We start from the raw sequence: 22026 nt of genomic DNA, 5'->3' as shown, positions 1-22026 counted from the left end.
GTAATTGCAAGAATGTTATATAAGTGGAATCATAAAGTGAAATTTTAAAGAAAATAATCAAAAACAGATAAACTTATCAATAGAAGAACTATAGAGAACACATTTTAATTTTATTTCAATTTTTAAATTTTCTTTTTTTTTTTTTTTTTTTTTTTTTGAGGTAAGATCTCACTTTGTCACCCAGGCTGGAGTGCAGTGACGCTACAGCCTCTGCCTCCCCATGGTCTCAAGGGATCCTCCTACCTAGCCTCCCAAGTAGGTGGGACTACAATTGCATGGGCTAATTTTTAAATTTTTTGTAGAGATGAGATCTCACTATATTACCCAGGCTGGTCTTGAACTCCAGACCTCAAGCAATCCTCCCACCATGGCCTCCCAAAGTGCTGGGATTATACCTATGAGCCACCTTGCCTGGCCTGAGAACATTTTTTAACTGGCCGATCTGTACACCAGCACTGTCCAATAGAAATGTAATACAAGCCGCATGATAGAACTGAAAGTTTTTTATAGCCGCTTTAAGAAAGTGTAAAGACACAGTTTAAGTTAATGTTAATAATATATTTGATTTAGCCTAATGTACCATTTCAACATGTAATCCACATTTTTAAAATCATGGAGATAGTTTACATTCTTTATTCATACTACCTCTGAGAAATCTGGGTGTGTTTTCATACCGCATTCTCACTTTGGACTTACCACGTTTCCAGTGCTACCATATTGGGGAGCTCAGCTCTAGTGCAGAGTAAACCAAAATCAGATCAGGAGTGTGTGGTCTGCGTATCTGCAGGCCCATGAGGGACCCCATGTTGGCTAGTGGCTCTTAGCTTTGGCTACATGTTAGAATCACCTGAGAGTTTTGAAAAATACTAAAGTCTGGTCCCAGCCCACAACACCCCACATCCAGAAGGTCACATATAGTTGCTCTCAGAAGCAACTCAGCATTGGGCTTATTTTAAATCCCCCCAGGTGATCTGATGGGCAGCAGGGATTAAGGACCGCTGATACATGGGTTTCGGATTGGTCCTATCCAATCCCGTCGGGGCATGGGCTCCTGGGAGAGGTCATGGGCACGCCATGCCTTTTCTCCTCTCAGTTCCTTACCTGACTTCTTGGAAAGCAGACACTCTCCTCTCTAGCAGCTTCTGGGAGGTTCTGGGCTTTCTGGCCTGGCAACACCTTGCACCTCCCCAGCCTACTCCAAATCTCTGCCTCCTTCACCTAGAGGCAGTGAACAAGGCTGCTTTTAGACTGAGGTGCACGCGAGCTTCCCCACCCATCAGTCCCAACCCATGAACGCCATCTTCTGAGGCCCAGTATTTTCCGGCCTGGCTCAGCCAGCCCTGGTGGGCAGCCTTGCCTCCTTTTTGGATCCGGGAGTGAAGATGGCCATCTGATGATGGTCCATGGCCTACCTCCTCATAGCAGCTCTGCAGAGAGACGGCCGTTCCTGTATTATTGATGAGACTCTGAGAGGCTATGTGAGCTTCCCAATGGCCCCAGCTCCACAATTGGCAGTACTAGGGGCTCCCCCACCTGCCACGCCCTCTCCAGCACCTTCGAATCTGCTCAATGGGCTCTCTAGCTGAGCAGCAAGTATGAGCCAGACTGAGGTTAGCGCCTGTCCTGCCTCGTGCTGCTTTTTCCAGACCAGCGCTCTCCGATGCCCAGCGGCTCATTGCTGGCTGAGAAGCAGGGCAAGCTGCAGCCCCCTGCCTCCCCCTCCTTCTCACCAACTGTCTCCCAGGGGCCCTGTGAAGACTGAAATCTCCCCCTCCATTCTGGCAGTGGGGTCCCTCCCCAGGCTTCGTATTCTGCCATCCAGTCAGGAGATAGTAATCTCTCTTTAAAGACCACTGTGAGGCCGGGGCGGGTGGCTCACGCCTGTAATCCCAAGACTTTAGGAGGCCGAGGTGGGCGGATCACGAGGTCAGGAGATCGAGACCATCTTGGCTAACATGGTGAAACCCCATCGCTACTAAAAATACAAAAAAGTAGCTGGGTGTGGTAGCACATACCTGTAGTCCCAGCTACTTGGGAGGCTGAGGCAGGAGAACTACTTGAACCCGGGAGGCAGAGGTTGCAGTAAACCTAGATCACACCACTGCCCTTCAGCCTGGGTGACAGAGGGAGACTCTATCTCAAAAAAAAAAAAAAAAAATTGTGAGTACCTTGAATTCATCTCTCAAGAGTCACCAGGCATCTGCCAAGACACAACTTTGTGGTGACAGCAACTGGACCCTCTGAGGGCCACCTTCCAGGGCCGTGAGAAGCGATGGCCTTTGCTGTGGCTCCCCTGTGACTCTGGGCTTCCTCACTCATAGGGACATGCTCCAACCCAGGCAACGGGGCTCTCAGGTGGGCTCAAACGCCATTTCGTCTGAAGTCACCGAGGCAGAGATCGGGGAGGTGAAAACACCAAGCTGAGAACTGACTCCTCCAAGAAATACATCATCCACCGTAAAGTGTTTGCCCTCCTTCAAGATCCTCACCCTGAAGTGGTTGGTCCATCACTTCTCTTCCTGTACTCATGTCTGGGGGGCTAAAACGCAGGGCTTATGGGTGTTGGACCCCCGGCAACCTGTTTAGTTCCTCTGTTTGAGTCAGGGCTTGTAGGGGAGAAGGGGAGGGATAGAGGGTGGTGGAGGGAAGGAAGGATTTGGATACGTGTCCTACTTATCAGTAGAATTCTGGTTGACAGTAAAATGTGCTGGAGGAAGGAAAACGATGCTGGGAGGCGGTATTTATAGAAGCACATCACAGTGCTTCATAACCTGGCAGGGCCGTATTTGGTTGTCTTGTGAGAATCTTCCTCGGGCAGTGCAGTGTTTCTCTTGAGTGACGTGTCTTCTGCACAGCACCGAGGATGGCTCCAAGTGCATTCTAGGGAGCTTCTCTAAAGGCAGATTGGCTTCCCCCTCCCAGGCTTCTCCAATCCCTCCTTCCTCCCTTCACCCCAAAGGGAAGAATCAGCAGAAAAATAAATTTTCTCTTGAAACAGAAATACTAGCTCTAATCATGGAGAGAGCCGGGCAGATCAAGAATAACTCAGTGTCCAACAAGAAACACTCGGTTGCTTTCTCGCCCTCCTTCCTCCTTCTCCTCCCCGCTCCCCTATTCTCTTCCTCCCCACCCTCTCCCTCCTCCCTTCTTCTTTCTCCTCCACCTCCTCCATCATCACTATTTTATAAGGAAAATACCTGCTTCGTCCATCCACCCACGTGATGTAAAGGCCCAGGAGAAAAGGACTTGAATCTTTAGCTCACTTATCTTAAGCAAGAAGCTGATAATGTTGAGAAAAATCAGGTCAGAGTTTCCATTTGCCATTCAGGAATCTGTTTTTCGGAAGTGAGTGTTTTCAAGGTGGTGAGCTAAGCATCCTGTCCAAGCTTACCTATGCAGCCTCCACGAGAACTAGGCTGAGAGGTGAATTAGAGACAGTTTAGTATACCAGATAAGGGGCTAGTTTGCTGGGTTCAAATCCCAGCTCCCCCACTTTCTAGCTGGGTGACCTGGGCAAATAGCTTTACCATTCTGTGTCCCAACCCCCTTATCTGTAAAGTGGGGACAATAATCTTGACAAAGATGAACTATGCCACACCCAGACACATCATAGTTAAAATGTCAAAAGACAAAGATAAAATCTTGAAAGCACAGAGAGAAATGTGATTCATCACACACAAGGGAACTCCTCCATAAGAGTAAGAGCTGACTTCTCATCAAACACACTGGAGTCAAGAAGGCAGTGGGTCCATCTATTTAAAGTGTTGGAAGAAAAAATAAATACTGTCAGCCAAAAATTTTATACCAACAAAACTATCCTCCAAAAGTGAAGATGGAATTAAAATATCCAAGATAAGCAAAAACTGAGAGAATTTATTGCTAGAAGAGCCACTTGACAAAAAAATGCTGAAAGAAGTTATTCAGGCTGAAAGCAGGTGACATCAGACATTAATTTGAATTCCCATAAAAAACAGCACCAGTAAAGATAATTATGTAGATCAAGCTTGTCCAACTCATGGCCCACTGGCTGTATGTGGCTCAGGACAGCATTGAATGCAGCCCAACACAGATTTGTAAACTTTCTTAAAACATTATAAGACTTTTTGTGATTTTTTTTTTTTTAGCTCATCAGCTATCATTAACGTTAGTGTATTTTATGTGTGGCATAAGACAATTCTTCTTCCAATGTGGCCTAGGGAAGCCAGATGAGACAACCCTGATGTAGATAATTGGGTAAAAAGTAATAGGCTGGGCATGGTGGCTCACGCCTGTAATCCCAGCACTTTGGGAAGCTGAGGCAGGTGGATCATGAGGTCAGGAGTTCAAGACCAGCCTGGCCAGGATGATGAAACCCCGTCTCTACTAAAAATACAAAAATTAGCTGGGCATGGAGGCGGGTGTCTATAATCCCAGCTACTTGGAGGGCTGAGGCAGAGAATTGCTTGAAGCCAGGAGGCAGAAGTTGCAGTGAGCCAAGATTACGTCATTGCACTCCAGCCTGGGCAACAGAGCAAGACTGCATCTTAAAAAAAAAAGTAATCATATATACTACATAAGCATTTTATATATTGTGCACATACACACACACAAAAGAAGTATAATTGTGTATTTCTTCTCTTGACAAGTATGAAAAGCCATTGTATAAAACAATATGTATGTAATTGAATTGTTGGACTTATCACATGTAGAATTGTAATATATTTACCAATAACAGCTCAAAGGAGGCAGGGGATGGAGGAACCAGGCTATATCGAAGCAAGGAAGTGACATCAAGTGGTAACTCACATGCACAGGAAGAAATGAAGAGAACCCGAATAATTAATTAAAAGATTAATGTAACAAATTATTTTTTAAAAGAATACCTATGTGCACTTACCATGCACCAGACTAGGGTCTCTATTTTAAGCTTGTTACATGTGTTACCTCATAACTCTTTAAAGAAGATGCCATTGTTCTCCCTATTTTATTCAGTGCCTACCGTAAAGCATTGTTGGGAGATTGTGTGAATTCATATGCATAAATTGCTAGAACAGTGTCTGGCACGTGGTCTTGGTCCAATAAATGTCATCCTGCTGGAATAGGGGTGCAGACATTCATGGGGGAGGGAGGCCAGGGAGGCACGGAAAGCCCTGGCCTGGCTTCCTTGCAGGCTTCTGAAGCCTGGGTCTGATAGATGACCAGTGTCACTAGAATTAGATCAAGTCTGAACATTGTTTCTGTCTACATATATTAACACACAGGGTACCAACTTGTTTTCCATTTCTCACTGGCTCTTATTGCACCCGGTAGCCGCGGGGGCAGTGAGCCCTGGGTGCTCAGCTGGAGCTGCTGGAGGTGTGAGTGGGAGGAGGTAGTGGCCTGAGCAGGCTCCTAATTGCCAGCAGTTAAGACTTCATGTCACTGAATTATGTAGTTTGCACCCTCCATTGCCACTATGTTTAAGTGGAATCTAAAGGAAGAAGAAAGCATGCAATCCTGCCTTTTCTAAAGGGTGTTTTGGTTTCCGCAAATGCTGCAAAATAAAAATCAGTTTCTGCTGTGGTGGGAGTTGGTTGGTGGCTCCCCGCATCCTGGGGCTGGTCTTTGGGCTGGTGTGTCTCTTCTGCTGCTGGGGTCCCTGGTGTGGCCCATGGCCAAATTGAGACTTGGCATGGCAGGCAGTCGGGTTGTACCTGCAGGGCATGGCTGATGGGGCGCTTGGGAGTGATTTGAGTCATTAGTCACAGGAGCCGAAAGCTCCAAGAAGCAGAAATATTTGCTCAATAACTCATCTCTATGTTGTTAAAAAAAAAAAAAAGGCAGAACTTTTTAAATTTATGGATTAAATGGAAAAGAAATCTGGTCTCCATCTCTTCATAGTTATAGGTGCTGGGGAGAAGTGAATAGAGTCTGGGCTTGGGGGCTATACACACCTCGCTATGAATCCAAACTGTCACTTCCAAGCTGCCTAAGAGACCTCTCCCCACCCCCTGTATATATAGGTATGTGTGTGTGCATGCACACATGTATATGTGAGAGTGTACACATGTATAATATATAAAATGCTTATGTAGTATATATGATTACTTTTTTACCCAAGAATAGTACACTTTCCCCACTGAGCATGTGGAACTTCCTCATATGTAATAGTTACAGAATATTCTAAGTTGAATGCTAATTTAGGTAACCGGCATCACCTGTTCCCCCTCCTCAGCATTAGTCATTGAAGCACCAGAGATATGCTTCCACATGCATCTTGGCATAGTTTTGTCAATATAGCCATAGAGTACATTCCTAGCTATGGAGTGACTAGGTCGTGGAATAATTACATGTTTAATTTTGGTGGATGTCACCAAATAGATCTGAACACTCACTCCTACCAGGAGTATATAAGAGTGCTATGTCTTACAATCTTGTCTGCCTGCATATTCTGTGTGTGTGTGTCTGTCTCTGTTTATGTCTGTGTGTATGTGTCTCTCTTGCAAGGGGTTTACTAGTTCTACTGGTGGATATCGTATGTTTGTTTTTTATCCATTAATTTCTGCTGTCTTATTATTTCCTTTCTCCTATAGTAGGGTTTATTTGCATTCTTTTTCCACTTTCTTGGGATAGGTAGTTAGATAGTTTACTTCTAGCCTTTTTTTCCCAAATATATGCTCTTAAGGTTATAATTTTTCCTCCTAAGCTAACTTGGCTTTACCCAACAAGTTTTAATAATTTATGTGTCTATCATCACTCTGTTCAACAAAGAGAACGTCTTAAAATTAGAGAACAAAAGGCACATTAATTTCAGAGTAATTTTACACATAGTTTAAACCCACAAGATAGTATTAGCATTCCTTTTTATGATTTTTTTTTGTTTTTTGTTTTTTTGAGATGGGGTCTTGCTCTGTCACCCAGGCTGGAGTGCAGTGGGGTGATCTTGGCTCACCACAACCTCTGCCTCCTGGGTACAAGCAATTCTCCTGCCTCAGCCTTCTGAGTAGCTGGGATTACAGGTGTGCATCACAACACGCAGCTAATTTTTTTGTATTTTTAGTAGAGATGGGTTTTGCCATGTTGGCCAGGCTGATCTCGAACTCCTGACCTCAGGTGATCTGCCTGTCTCAGCCTCCCAAAGTGCTGGGATTACAGGTGTGAGCCACTACCCCCAGCCTACAATCACTGTTCATTGAGATTTATCTATATAATTGCTCTTTTCATTGCTCCTTTTCTCTTCTGCATTTCTATGCTTCAGTGCTGGATTATTCTGCCTGAAGAATCTGTTTAATAATTTTTTTGATTCAAGTTTGCTGATGACAACTTTTCTCCATTTTTGTTTGTCTGAAAATATTTCTATGTTGCCTTCAATGTTGAGGGGTATTTTTACTGGATAGGAAATTCTAAGTGGACGATTACTTTCTTTAAACATATTAAAGGTGTTTTTATGTTATGTTCTGGCATTCGTCATTCCCGTGTCTGATGTTTCATTTTTAGTCTTAGTCCAGCCTCTTGATATGTCTGGTAACTTTTGATTGAATGCTAGACATCTGTGTGGAACACGATAGAAGTTTTTGGCATTGTCATCCTCCCCACGGTAGGATTCACTTTTGCTTCTGGCAATGTGTTAAATAGAAGGTTGCCTATATTCAGTCATGAATTGACCTGATTTGAAGATGGGTTTCATCTTTATGAAAGCTGATCTAACACTTGTTCACCTAGAGCAGGAGCCTTCCCAGCACCCCATTGGAAAGATTGAGCTATTTACCAGACCCGTCCTCCTTGGAAAGCTCTAATCTCCAATGTTGAGTCCATAGCATCATAAGATTGCTGTACCATCTGCACAACCTTTTCTTCTGCCTCTTAGATTCACATTCTGTGTGAACTGGCACATACTGCAAGTGCCAAGGTTGTACAAAATGTAAGGTTTATCCCAACGCATTTCCTTTAATTATTGACCTCTAAAATATTGGTTTCCTTGATTGCTCTCAAATGTCTTCAAAGAGATTGCATCCACCTGTTTCAGTTATTTTCAGCAAGGAGGTTGGTCCAATGCTATATAAGCTAGTTCATTATAGCTGGAAATGGAAGTCTGAACTCTCTTTTTATTTCCATTGATTGATCTATTTTTTCATCAGCATCAAACTGTTTTAATTTTTGTAGCTGCACAACAGGCATAAATAACTGATAGTTCCCACTCACTTACATTCATCTTTAAAAGAAACTCCTGGTTATTCTAACGTGCATCCTTTAGACTAACCCCAGAACCATGTGTCATCTTTTAAAACAAACTCATTGCACTAAATTATTAAAGAAGAGTGAAATTTCCATAACATTGTGTTCCGATTTTTAAATGTGATTTTTTAATATCAGTCTTGTTTTATGTTCATCAATATGTATTTTTAAGGCGAGGTCTCACTATCTTGCCCAGGCTAGTCTTGAAATCCTGAGTTCCAGCAATTCTCCTGCCTCAGCCTCCCAAGTGTTGAGATTACAGGCATGAGCCACTGTGCCTTGGTTGTTCAACAGTAGTTTTAAGGCTTTCTTTATGTAGCACCAGCATATAACTTATTAAGTTTATTTTCAATAGTTTACCATTATGTTACTACATAAATATGAATTTATTTAATGCATTACATTTTCCAATCAGCTACTGTTTGTGTGTAGCTGTTTATTTTTTAATGTTATTTTTGTGTACAGCCTTTTATCTCAACACTTGTGTTATTTCTTATGTTTCTTTTCAGCTGGTTTTGATTTGGGCATCCATATGTTTACAGTGTTGCATAGGTGGTGATGTGCCCCAGAAAGTTCCAAATCACTGATTTAAGACTTTCTCCTTTACATAGGAGGTCCTGGAATTTTCTGGAGTATCATCAATCATATAGTAGTCTCAGTCTAGCAAATCATGTAGACATAGCAGTCAATCAGAGCCGAGCAGAGCCCAAGTTCCAAATTCTCAGTAGAAATGGTGACTCTTCAGATGCGGGGTCATTTCAACTTCTCTGTGTCCATGTAGTGGGACATTTGTTGTACTTCAGGCATCAGGAGCAAAAACGCTTTTGAAATCTTTCAAATCAAGTCTGACAAAATTTCTAAGAATGCTGAAATAATTCATATTGTTTAACCCAGAAATTCCACTTAAGTCCACCTGCAGAATTTATCCTGAGAAAATTCTTGCAGTTGCCTGCCGATATTTAGCTGTAAGTATGGTTATTTATTGTTGATTACAATAGAGAAAATTTTGGAAACAACCTAAAAGTTCTGGAGTAGAGAAATGGCTACATGGGTTTTGGTATATGCAAATCAGAGACGATATATATTCTCCAGCTACTAAAAACAGTGCAGAAAATATTGATGCTACTAAGTAAAATAAAACTAGGCCCCACTATGGAGGGTATGTGCAGCATGGTCCTTTTGTTTTATTTTTTTTTTTGACAGGGTCTTGCTCTGTTGCCCAGGCTGGAGTGCAGTGGCACTATCATGGTACAATCATAGCATAACCTCAAACTCCGGGGCTCAAGCAATCTTCTTGCTTCAGCCTCCCAAAGCACTGGGATTATAGCACTCCACCACACCTTACCTTCCATTTTATTTTATTTTTAAATTTTATTTTAAGTTCAGGTATACATGTGCAAGGTTTGCAGGTTTGTTACACAGGTAAACGTGTGCCATGGTTGTTCGCTGCACCTATCAACCCATAACGTAGATATTAAGCCCTGCATGCATTAGCTATTTGTCTTGATGTTCTCCCTCCCCCTGAACCCCCACAGGCCCTGGTGTGTATGTTGTTCCCCTCCATGTGTCTATGTGTTCTCATTGTTCAGCTCCCACTTAAGAGTGAGAATATGCAGTATTTGGTTTTCTGTTCCTGCGTTAGTTTGCTGAGGATAATGGCTTCTAGCTTCACCCATGTCCCCACAAAGGACATGCTCTAATTCTTTTTCATGGCTGCATAGTATTCCATGGTGTATATGTACTACATTTTCTTTACCCAGTCAATCATTGATGGGCATTTGGGTTGATTCCATGTCTTTGCTATTGTAAATAGTGCTGCAGTAAACATACGTGTACATGTGTCTTTATAATAGAATGATTTATATTCCTTTGGGTGTATACCCAGTAATGGGATTGTTGGGTCAAATGGTATTTCTGGTTGTAGATCCTTGAGGAATAGTCACACTGTCTTCCACAATTGTTGAACTAATTTACATTCCCACCAACAGTGTAAAAGCATTCCTATTTCTACACAGCCTTGCCAACATCTGTTGTTTCTTGACTTTTTAATAATCACCATTCTGACATAAGATGATATCTCATTGTGGTTTTGATTTGCATTTCTCTAGTGATCCATGATGTTGAGCTTTTTTCATGTTTTTTTGGCCACATAAATGTCTTCTTTTGCAAAGTGTCTGTTCACGTCCTTTGCCTGCTTTTTTATGGGTTTTTTTTTTTCTTGTAAATTTGTTTAACTTCCTTGTAAATTCTGGATATTAGACCTTTGTCAGATGGGTAGATTGCAAAAACTTTCTCCCATTCTATAGGCTGTCTGTTCACTCTTAAGATAGTTTCTTTTGCTGTGCAGAAGCTCTTCAGTTTAATTAGATCTCATTTGTCAATTTTTGCTTTTGTTGCAATTGCTTTTGATGATCTCATAAAATCTTGGCCCATACCTGTGTCCTGAATGGTATTGACCATATTTTCTTCTAGGGTTTTTATGGCTTTGGTTTTTTGGTTTTTGCATGGTTCCTGAAGAATAGAACCATAATTTATTCCTGAGTTTTTGTTTGTTTTTTTAGATGGAGTCTCGCTCTGTCTCCCAGGCTGGAGTGCAGTGGTATCATCTTGGCTCACTGCAACCTCCACCTTCTTGGTTCAAGTGATTTTCTTGCCTCGGCCTCCCCAGTAGGTGAAATTACAGGCATGTGCCATGTGCCACTATGCCTGGCTAATTTTTGTATTTTTAGTAGAAACGGGGTTTCACCATGTTGGCCAGGCTGATCTCGAACTCCTGGCCTCAAGTGATTTCCCTGCTTCAGCCTCCCAAAGTGCTGGGATTACAGGTGTGAGCCACCTCACCTGGCCACGTTGTGCCACTTTCTGATTTCAGCCTTGTACTGAGATGGCACAAAGTTAGCCCAGACTTACTTGATAAGTCTTTCATAAGTCTTCACAATAACTTTTATGAAGTTACCCCTGTTTTACAGATAAAGAGACTGAGGTTCATAGTGGCCATGTGACTGGCCCAGGATGGTACATGGGAGAGCCAGCATTAAGTCTCAGATTTGCCTACTTCCATGTGCCATTCACTCCCCCAGGTAGCTGTAAACTCCAGGGACTAAACTATGACCCTCAGGCCCTCCCTCACGCTCACATTCTGGACAAGGCCATGGCTGAAATTTATATCACATTCTAGGTAGTGAGAAGGAGCTAAATAGGTGAGTAAATAAGTTATTTTGGCAACTTCTGTTGTATATCAAATTACCTTGAAACATAATGGTATAAAACAACTGTTTTTATTGCACTTATGATTTTGTGGGTGTGGAATTTGGGAAGCGCTTAACTGGGCAGTTTTTACGTGGAGTTTCTCATGCAAGTGCAGTCAGATGTTGGCTGGGGCTGCAGTTATCCGAAGGCTCAACTGGGCTGGATATCTATCCAAGATGGCCCAATCCCATGGCTGGCAGCTAATGCTGGCCATTGGCTGGAAGCATAGTTGGGCTAGCAAGCAGAGCACCTGCACATCCCCTCTAAACAAGTGGTTCTCAACCAGTGGTGGTTTTCCCCTCAAAGGGACACTTTTGTCTGTCACAACTAGAGTGCTACTAACAACTGGATCTAGGCTAAGGATGCTATAAAACGTCCTGAAATGCACAGGACAGCCCCCGGCAACAAAGAAATATTCGGCCACAAATGTTCATAGGGCTGAGGTGGAGAAACCCTGTTCTAAAGCTTGGTGGTCCCAGGGTATCAGGTTTCTTACACGAGGCTGGCTTTTCCTGAGTAAGCTCCAGAGAGAGCCAGGTCCTCTTATGGCCTAGCCACAGAAGTCACATAGCACCAGGCATGGTGGCTCACACCTGTAATCTCAGCACTTTGGGAGGCCAAGGTCAGGAGTTCAAGACCAGCCTGGCTGACATGATGAAACTCCATCTCTACTTAAAAATACAAAAATTCACCAGGTGTAGTAGTAGACACCTGTAATCTCAGCTGCTCAGGAGGTTAAGGAAAGAAAATTGCTTGAACCTGGGAGGCAGAGTTTGCAGTGAGTGGAGATCACGCCACTGCTCCTCTAGCCTGGGCAGCAGGGTGAGACTCCATCTCAAAAAAAAAAAAAAAAAAAAGAAGAAGAAGAAGAAAGTCACATAGCATCACTTCTGTGTCCTTTATTTGCTAAAGCAGTCACAATGCTGTCTAGCTTCAAGGACAGGAGACAGGGCCCCCACTTCTCAATAGGAGGAGTGTCAAATATTTTGTGTCATTTTTTCACAACCAAGGAAAATGATGGGGATCAGCATGGTGGGAAGCAGGCAGGGCAAGAGAAGCACAAGGGGTTTTCCTGTGGTCACCAGCCCATCCTGCTGGACACTGGCCACACTGACACTGAGCCACTGGAAAAGCTCCCAGGAGCAGCTCCTGTCACTGGCTGCAAAGCCTTCTCAGGAACCCCTACACCCTAGCCCCTTTATCAAAGCACTGTGAGTTTTCTCTGGACCAGTAGGAAACAGATCACAGGGTGTCTGCATTTGACTCCCTTTCTACTTTCTTCCTCCTCTCCAGTTAACCCCATCCCTCCTCCCAGCAGTTGATAGCTGGCCTCTCACTTGCTCTGGTAACCTTACTTACCTCTGGGCACCTAAGCACTTTACTGCAAGTCCTTTTATTATTGGCTTGAGCAGGGGACTGTGCCATTAATAATTTAATCTCCACAAGACATTTTTCTGTAATTGCTAGTCATGGATGATAATTGGTGACTGTTAATTCCTGATAATTAACAAGCTAATACTTAGAGGTAATGGTGCCTGGGTAATCATCTTTAAAAGCTCAATAAGGCTGCCTGCTTCTAGGTGCCGGTCTTCAAAAGACGAGACTGCATGTTGGCATTCTAGCTCAAGAGTTTAGCTGGAGCCCTGCACTTTTGTTTACAAGGACAGTGATTGGAGATTGATAACTTTAATTTTCTTCTCTGATTCTGGAAACAATACATGTTCTTTGAGAAGCTTTGTTGAGTACAGAGAAATATGTAAAAAAACAAAAACAAAAAACATGTATAACCTAATTACCTGGAAGCAGCCATCATCAACATTTTGGGTTCTTTCCAGTCTGTGAATTTCGTATACAGTTCAGTTTAAGTTAAATGTGTGGTGTTGAATTCAACTTCATTCATTTACTATTATCGTGTAAACATTTTCTTTTGTGGTAGCAACTTATAAAAAATGGCTCCTCTCCTATAAAGAAAATCAAATGAACATGAGATTCGTGCGATAGAGAAGGAACCATGTAAAAGCAGAGGCTGGGAGAAGGGCCTAGGAATCCAGTCCAGACGAGGCTGTCTTCAAGGGCACTCCTGTCCCTGCTGAAGACTCTGGGTGGGAGAATATGTATGCACAGGCACAACTACATAGGAGAAAAGACTAAAAGGCAACGAACTAAGATGTTAATAATAATGGTGTTTTCGGAGTGGGGAAGTGCAGGTAACTTTCATTTTCTGTGTAATAATTTTCTGCACAATACATAGAAAAAAGCATTGGGTCAGCATCTAAAATATTTCTGGTGCACATTTTTATCTTTCCAAGTAACTGGCTGGGTGATCTCAGGTACTTCCCTCTGGATCTCTATTTCCCGTGTGTGGTTTGAGGGAAATACTAGTCCTGCCACCCCACAAGGTGAGTTTCAGAATTAGAAATCCTGGGTTATTGTGTACCTCCAAGAAGCTACCAGAATGCCTGGATGAATTCCAACAATATAGTTTCAAACAAAAAGCCTTTATGTGACACTTGGCCACTTCCAAAGAAATATTTCTGCATACCGTGTCTCGTACATTTCTAAATTGCCTGAGTGACCTACTTTGAACCTGTATTTCTTCAGTAGGGAGATGATGTAGTCCAAGCATAGACTTTGGAGTTAGACCTGGTTTAAAACTAGTCTACTTCTCACCTGTGATTTCCTGTAGGCTACTCCACATCTTTAACCCTTAGTTTCTCCATCCACAGAATGGGGCTAATCCCACCTACTCATGAGGTTATCATGAGGTCCCAATGAGACCCTGTACATGAAGGGCTTTGCACAGCGCCTGGGAGCTAACCCATACTCAGCCGATGATGTTATTTATTTATAAATAGGATTACATAATAGAAGCATAGATATAATTTTGTAATGAACAACATTGCTGTTTTTCACCCCAGGTGGCATTCCATAAATTTATCACGTACTCTGGAAATAGATGAAACTGTTTGGTTTTCCTAGGTATCTTCCAGGCTTTAGAATCTGCTGCTATAGAGTTTGGCAGGCAAGGTCACTTTCAGCCTCTTATTTCTTGCTTTTGTAGACTAAGATCCAATCTCCTCTCCACTTTCATCTTTCCAAATCTCCAAGACGTGAATCTTTTTCATCTCCCTGCCAAGCTTAACATTAAGATCGGCTGCTCAGCTTCGACCAGGCAACAGCTGTCGTGGTTTGGAAGCTCTGATCCATCCTCTCTGCAAGATGCAAGGGGCTTAGTCCATTGTTGCTTAATAAGAATACCTTATGCCAGGCTCATGCTTTAGATTTTTTTTCAAAGCACAGTCATATCTGCTGTCGTGTTTAATCACCCCAGCAATTTTGTGGAGTGAGCAAGGCGGGTCTTGTTGTTATTCCTGGCACGGGGTGTGGTTCCCAAAGTGGGTTTCATAGAACATGATGTACATTTTTTTTTCTCAGATAAGTTTGGAAAATACTGAAATAAGCAAAGCTAAACAGGCTTTTCAAGCCTTTACCATAACGTGCAATGTGGTTCTATAAAGGCTAGGTGCAGTGCTTCACAAGCTGGGGTTTTTTTTCATTTTAACCAGAGTCACTTTTTCTAGAATATTTCATGGAATTATTGTTCAATGGAACCCACTGGATAAACTGATGGGGTTGGGAGTTTGCGAATACCAGCCTTGAGAAAGGGCTTGGGAGTGGGGCAAGGTAAGTTTCAAACGCAGGCACCACCCCTTGCCAGCTGAGCGTTCCTGGGCACATTTCTTAATCTCTCTGCTCCTCAGTCTGCTCACTTGTAAAATGGGGATGGTAATAGAATAGTTGGGATTAAAATAGGGAGTAAAGTGTGCTTAACAGGGTGCCTAACAACGATGATTAGCTTTCATTATTAGTCTCTTCCTCTGTGTTATCCAGGAGAAAAACAGGCTTCAGAGAGTGTCGTAGTTTGTTCTGTGTTGCTATAAGAGAATACATGAGACTGGATAATTTATAAAGAAAAGAGGTTTATTTTTTATTTTAAATTTATCCTATTTTAAGTTCTGGATACATGTGCAGAATGTGCAGGTTTGTTACATAGGTATACATGTGTCATGGTGGTTTGCTGTATCCATCACCCCAGAAAAGAGGTTTATTTAGCTCTTGGTTCTGCAGGCTGAGACATTCAAGGGCATACCCCTGGCCCTGTGGTAAGGGCTTTTGTGTGGCATCACCACACAGCAGTGAAGGGCAAGAAGGAAATGGAGGAAACCCAAGGCTTTGTAACAACTCAGCCTCGAGGGGACTAATGCAACCCTTCAAACTCATCCAGTCTTCGAGAGTGAGAACTCACCACCCTGAGAATGGCACCAAGCCACTCCTGAGGCATCCCAGGACCCCAGGCACCTCCCCCCAGGCCCACCTCCCAACACTGCCACATTGAGGATCAAATTTCAACATGAGCTTTGGTGGGGACAAACCAACCACTGTATCCAAACTATAGCAAAGAGGTTAATCTCCCAGCTTTACACGGATCTTTATGGCATGGCTGAGTGTAAGTTCAAGGCTCTGTTCGCCTTTGGGAGCCATGGGGCTTTGTTCTCCACTGCTCCCCTTACCCCTACTAGCCATCCTTGGGGTTTCAATTCCACTTCCTTTGACAGATGTTGAGGCTGTGTGAGTTTCAAGTGTAACTGACAATGTTTGGCTAATTAATATAAAAATACTATCATTACGATGTCACTATTGCTTCCCACCAATCGGCAGCAGCCTTGCCCTGGGCCTCTGCTAGGAGTTGGCTTCTCTTCCTCAGGCCCTGGGTTCTCCCTGTCGTGACGCCTCCCCACCCTCAGTCAGAACGGGATGCTGTAATTTCCCATCTTTCCAGCTCAAGAACTCTGCAGGTGGCCACGCCTCTGATTCTGTCACCTCTTCCACAACTGCAAGCACAGGGTTGATAGGTGTTTTACTAGATACTTGTGCTGGATACAAGCTGTCCTGCTCCACTGCCCACCCTCTTGCATGGAGAATGACTTGGCTGTGTGGAGAGGGCTGTTTGGCGTTTCATTTCTCTGTCCTTTATCAAAGCCGATACAGGAAGGATCACTGTGGCTTAAAGCCCTGTGCTCTCCAGCCTTGCAGACGTGGACACAGACACACATGCCTCCAGGAAGCCAATGTGTGGCTCACTCTGTCGATCGATCAACTTTCCCATGATCAACTTTTAGGGCAGGGTCGGCACTATGGAATCAGGGTCAGTGCGCACCCCCCACCACCACCACCACCCCTTCTCACAAAGAGACTTTAATCTCTCCCCCTCTCCTACAGTCAACTCTGACTCTGCAGACAAATCTGGCTTCTGTCCCTTTTCAGCTGTCTCAATACCCACCTGTGCCTCGGATCTCAACTGGGACATGAAACCGCGCCCTGGGGTAGGGCCCTAGGATGCCACTGGAGCCCTGATATTGATGAACTGCACCAAAGCACCACTGTGCTGCTTTCCTTAACATCACTAACATCCCATTTCGAAAGTTCTGACTTTGCAATATGGCGAGGGGCCAGTGAAAGATGCTGCCAGGGTAGCTAACTTGCAGCCACGGCTGGCTGGGGTGATACCAGCCTTCTGAGTTGCCCAACATCCCATCCTCTTCTAGAGATGGCTCTGCCTCCCCCCTCCAGCCTCACCGGATTACCCCTCTGGGCCTTTGTCACATCCTGGGCTTTTCCCATCCTAGCAGTTGCTATAGTACGATGCCATCACCTGTCTGCTTGGCACAGCACTTCTCAGATTTTAGTAGGTGGACAACTCACCCGGATCCTGTTAAAATGCAGATTTCAATTTAGGGAGTCGGAGAGGACAGAGAGCCTATTTTTCTAAAAAGCTCTCTGGTGCTGCCCATGTGGCTGGTCCATGAACTCTACTTTGAGTAGCAAAGCCCAATTGTTCCAGGCCCTACTTGAGTCCAATTGTATCACAATCTCTTGGAGTGGGATGTGGGAATCAGGGATTTTTTAGACACTCCCTAGGGAGCTATAGATTGCAGCCAGAGCACAGCAGCCCTGAGGCTAGCTATGGGCTCTATGGGGGCTGGTATCCATCTGCCTTGCTCTGCACTGTTTTCTAGCTCCAAGTCCAGTGCCTGACCCTGGCAGATATCAGCAGGTGGGGCTTGTGGTTGACCTTGCATAGACACTTAGCTTCTCTTCTTCTCATTCAGAGCTGGCCCCTGCAAACAGCGTGTGCTGGGCAGGCAAGAGTCAGGCCATTTCTGATTAGGTGGATTGAGGAGGCTGTTGCACTGGGACCTTGGTGTGGCTTCTTTACTTGTGTTGACCCAGTCCTGCAACTGATTTGAGTCACATGAGGAAGACCCCTTCCTTCAAGAAGCCTTCCCTGCTCCTTCCCAAGGCTGCTGCCAGTTCCCTGTCTGGAGCTGGCTTCTTTCAGAGTGTATTTGAGTCTCAGAATCCTTTTCAACACAGAGAAGCTCACCCAGCAGAGTTCTCCCTTCCATCCGTTCTCTCTACTTCCTGGGCAGGTCTCTACCAGAGTCCTCACTGGGCTGCATTTAATTGCTTTGGGGGTGCCTTTGTTCTTCTAGATGGGGAACCCTTCAATGGCAAGGAGAGTGTCATGTTCATTTTTGTATCTCCCATGTCCGGCACAATGGGTTGCTGAATGAACGAATGAATGGCAGTACCCAGCAAGGGGACTCCAAGAGAGGACAAGGGGGTTCCTGCAACGGGGGATGCTAAGAAAGCTCTGAATTGCTGCAGGGTGAGGGAGAGGGTTGCGCCTCTGTCGTGGTGACCTAGTGTCCCAGGGCGTTGTCCAGTGTTCTTTACCCATCCATTGAGCCAGGCGGGGGGTTGACTTTAATTACTATTTCCTCATCTTGGTCTTCTCACAGCCGTGGGCACTGCCACCTGCTCACCTACTCTTCCAGGCCCCAGAGCCCACTCTGTGCTGGTGGGAGCGCAGCGGCTGGCTGCCCAGCAACAGTCCGGGAAGATGAGTGCCTGCGGGAGGAAGGCCCTGACCCTGCTGAGCAGCGTCTTTGCTGTCTGTGGCCTGGGCCTCCTGGGTATTGCGGTCAGCACCGACTACTGGCTGTACCTGGAGGAGGGCGTGATTGTGCCCCAGAACCAGAGCACCGAGATCAAGATGTCCCTGCACTCGGGCCTCTGGCGGGTCTGCTTCCTTGCAGGTAAGGGTGCCAAGCGTTGGGGACAGCCCTTCCCCCTGACATCACCTGCCCCAAGAGGTCCCTCCCTGGGAAGGGATGGCCAAGAGATGCTGGAAGGAGACAGTTCACCATAGATGATGCCCATATATGCCAGGTGGTGCTCCCTGAAATGACCGAGACCCCATTCCAAACTCAAGTCCTGATTCTGGATGTCCATTTGAGCCAGGCTTTTCATCCCCTAGGTCAGGCGTCCCCAAACTACGGCCTGCGGGCCACATGCGGCCCCCTGAGGCCATTTATCCGGCCCCCTGCCACACTTCAGGAAGGGGCACCTCTTTCATTGGTGGTCAGTGAGAGGAGCACAGTATGTGGCGGCCCTCCAACGGTCTGAGGGACAGTGAACTGGCCCCCTGTGTAAAAAGTTTGGGGACGCCTGCCCTAGGTCTTCCCTCCTGAAAGATGAATGTAACTATGCCTTCCCCACACTCTGCTCCCAGGGCTGGATGAGAATGCCTTTGCACAGATCTCAAATGCTCTTGCATGCCTTAGCTCATTGAACTATCGATCCCATGTAATTCCCCCAACAGTACTGCAAGACAGGACTTACTATTTCCACTTTGCAAATGCAGAAATGAAGATTCGAGGAGGTTAAGTCTGCTTAACTCAGCTTCCTCGCATCCACTAGTTTAGAGACTAGAAAATACTTGGCAGTTTCTCTGTTCCTCCCTCCATAAAATGGCACAGAGGAAACACACGAGCAGGTCCCTCCAGCTCTGCAGCATCGTAGAGATTTTGACCTCACTTACCTGGGCCTCCCTTTTTACTCACTAGGGATTCCCTATAACTTTTCAAGTTATCTCTCCAAGAACCCTATCCTTTATCCCTTTATCATGGCCCAAGACCAGCCTGCACAAGAAAAGCATCTCCAAGTCATACAAGACTAGCTGCAAGCCTGGGCTGGCCACAGTGTGGTCAGGACCCTGTAACTTATGTGTGCATTGGGAAGAGATACAATTCGGCTTTCCCAGGCTTTTCCCTGCCAGCTTGATAGTACAGCTTTTGGGGGTGGAGCGGGTATTGGTTTCCCCAGTATTTAGCAGGGAAGACACCTGAAGGTGTTGAGTCAGCCATGGGAATCGCATCCAACTCTGACTTCCGCTCCAGACTGTGTGGCATTGGTAGCAGAGTTTGAAGTCACTAGGATCTTGTTCCCAGGGTGGTTGATAAGGCTTTTGGAGTTCTGCTCCATGACACCCACACTGGAGAATCTAAGTCAGCTATGCACCATCGTCAGCCCCATCTGGCCAAACACAGTGAGATGGCACCAGATGCTCATTCAGCATGGAGAGTTTGCAATACCAACCTCTTTTCACACGACTCTCAGTGCTTGGGTCCTTCCTCACAGAGGTGCTTCTCCAGGAAGCTTGTCACATCAGGACATGCCTCTACCCCTGCTGTGGGCCATGAGCCAGGGACAGAACCCCTCTAGGGCTTGGACCCAGCTCAGGTGCAAAGACGCAGCAGGTCAAAGATCCTAGAAACACTTGGAAATACCATTTGAATGGACTAACTTCAAATCCATGATCAAGAAAGGCCTGGAAATGTGATTCTTGTCTCCACAGGTGAAGAGCGAGGGCGCTGCTTCACCATAGAATATGTGATGCCCATGAACACCCAGCTGACATCCGAGTCTACGGTCAATGTTCTAAGTAAGTGCCTTTAGTCTTGCAACCTGGGCCACTGGCTGGACAGAGAGGAGCAGGGTAGAGGGAAGAGTCAGGATGCCAGCATATTTCTCAAGAGAAATGCCCTTAGATTCAGCTGGGTGTGCTGACCTGAGTTCATTAGAGCTTAATTTTCCAGTAGTGAAAAAAGATTTCTGGAGCCTCCCAGTCTTCCGCTCCAGGCATTAATCAGGGAGCTGACTCTCTGGACCCCAGGGAGTCTGACTTCATGGCCTTGACCTCAACAGAGTTGGTTCTGCCCCAGTATGAGCTTGCAAGATTGCAATGCAATTCTGATACTAATCACCTGGAGTTAACAGAGACTCCAAAGGTTTAAGGTCTCAGTCCCCAGTAAGACTACCCTTACTTCAGATGCCAGCTGCAAGTTCAGAGGTCCCTGGCCTCCTGTACTTCTGACCAATTAGCTCCAAATGTGGGAGCTCCCGTAACTATCAGGTTCAATAATTTGCTAAAATGACTCACAGAACTCAGGAAGGTGCTATAATTACCATTGCAATTTCATCACAAAGTATACAAATCAGGATGAGCCAGACGAAGAGACATATAAGGCAAGGTCTGGGAGGGTCCTTAATGTGAAGCATCAGAGTCCTCTCCCCATGGAATCAGGATGTGTCACCATCTTCACACACTGATGTGTTCATCAACCAGGAAGCTCAACTGAGCTTTGCTGTCCAGAGTTTCTATTGGGTTTCATTACATAGGCATGATTAATTACATTATTGATCATGTCATTGAACTCTCTCTCCAGCCCCTTACCTTCCCTAGAGGCCAGCTGACATCACCTGGTTCAAAACCCCAATCCTCTAATCCCACAGTTGGTGTTTCTGGTACCCATCCTGAGTCACTTGATTAGCATAAACTCAGGTGTGGTTGAGACCCACTGTGAATAACAAAGACACTCCCATCCTTGGAAAATTCCAAGAATTTAGAGGTTCTCTCTCAGGAATCAGGGAAAAAGACTAGACCCAACAGAATTCTCCCCAGGTAGTTATAAGTTGAAGGAAACAGAGGATCTAACTCTCCCCTGCTCCATTCAGAACAACCCCTTGCCCAGGGAAATGGTGAATCTGCCTGGAAGAGGGAGTAAGATGGAATAACCTGGCCCTTCCAGAGCTTCCACATTGGCAGGTGGTGTGGACTCTACATTGGCAGACAGTGTGGACCCCCAGGAGGATAGTAGCTTATGCCTGGGGGAAATGACAGAAGCCCTGAAGATACTGGCACTTGAAGTCAGACCCTCCAGGCCCACCTCACAGACAAAAGTCCTGCTAGTAATGGAAGGACCCCAGGCCACCAGATGGGGGTGGAGCCTGGGGAACCCCTGCAGGGGTGGGGCTTTGAAGACCTGTTGGTAAACAGTCCCAGGAACACTCAGCTTGGGATGAGGAGGAATGAGTCAGGCCTGGAGGCTGACAGGCCGCCCTTTTGCCTCGTTAGAGATGATCCGCTCGGCCACACCGTTCCCTCTGGTCAGCCTCTTCTTCATGTTCATTGGGTTCATCCTGAGCAACATTGGACACATCCGTCCCCATCGGACGATACTGGCCTTTGTCTCCGGCATCTTCTTTATCCTCTCGGGTAAGTTGTGTTGTTTTCTTTTCTTGCACCCATGCTGGAGTACAGCGGTGCCATCTCGGCTTACTGCAACCTCTGCCTCCCAGGTTCAAGCAATTCTCCTGCCTCAGCCTTCTACAGGTGCC

The 22026-nt window shown here is 45.3% G+C and overlaps 1 protein-coding gene across 1 annotated transcript in view; it reads left to right on the top strand.

Moving 5' to 3' along the window:
* CACNG5 (calcium voltage-gated channel auxiliary subunit gamma 5) overlaps positions 1–22026 on the top strand; it is a 58102-nt gene that overhangs the window by 23197 nt on the left and 12879 nt on the right. The window contains exons 2-4 of the mRNA XM_003931807.4: positions 18306–18602; positions 20204–20290; positions 21764–21904. Coding sequence (XP_003931856.2) covers positions 18407–18602; positions 20204–20290; positions 21764–21904 — 424 coding nt within the window. The 5' untranslated portion in view covers positions 18306–18406. The remainder of the gene's footprint in view (positions 1–18305; positions 18603–20203; positions 20291–21763; positions 21905–22026) is intronic.

Source organism: Saimiri boliviensis, chromosome 17, assembly GCF_048565385.1.
Source record: "Saimiri boliviensis isolate mSaiBol1 chromosome 17, mSaiBol1.pri, whole genome shotgun sequence".
Classification (NCBI taxonomy): Eukaryota; Metazoa; Chordata; class Mammalia; order Primates; family Cebidae; genus Saimiri; species Saimiri boliviensis.
The sequence above is the reverse complement of the archived record's forward strand: the minus strand, read 5'-3'. Positions and strand labels throughout refer to the sequence as shown.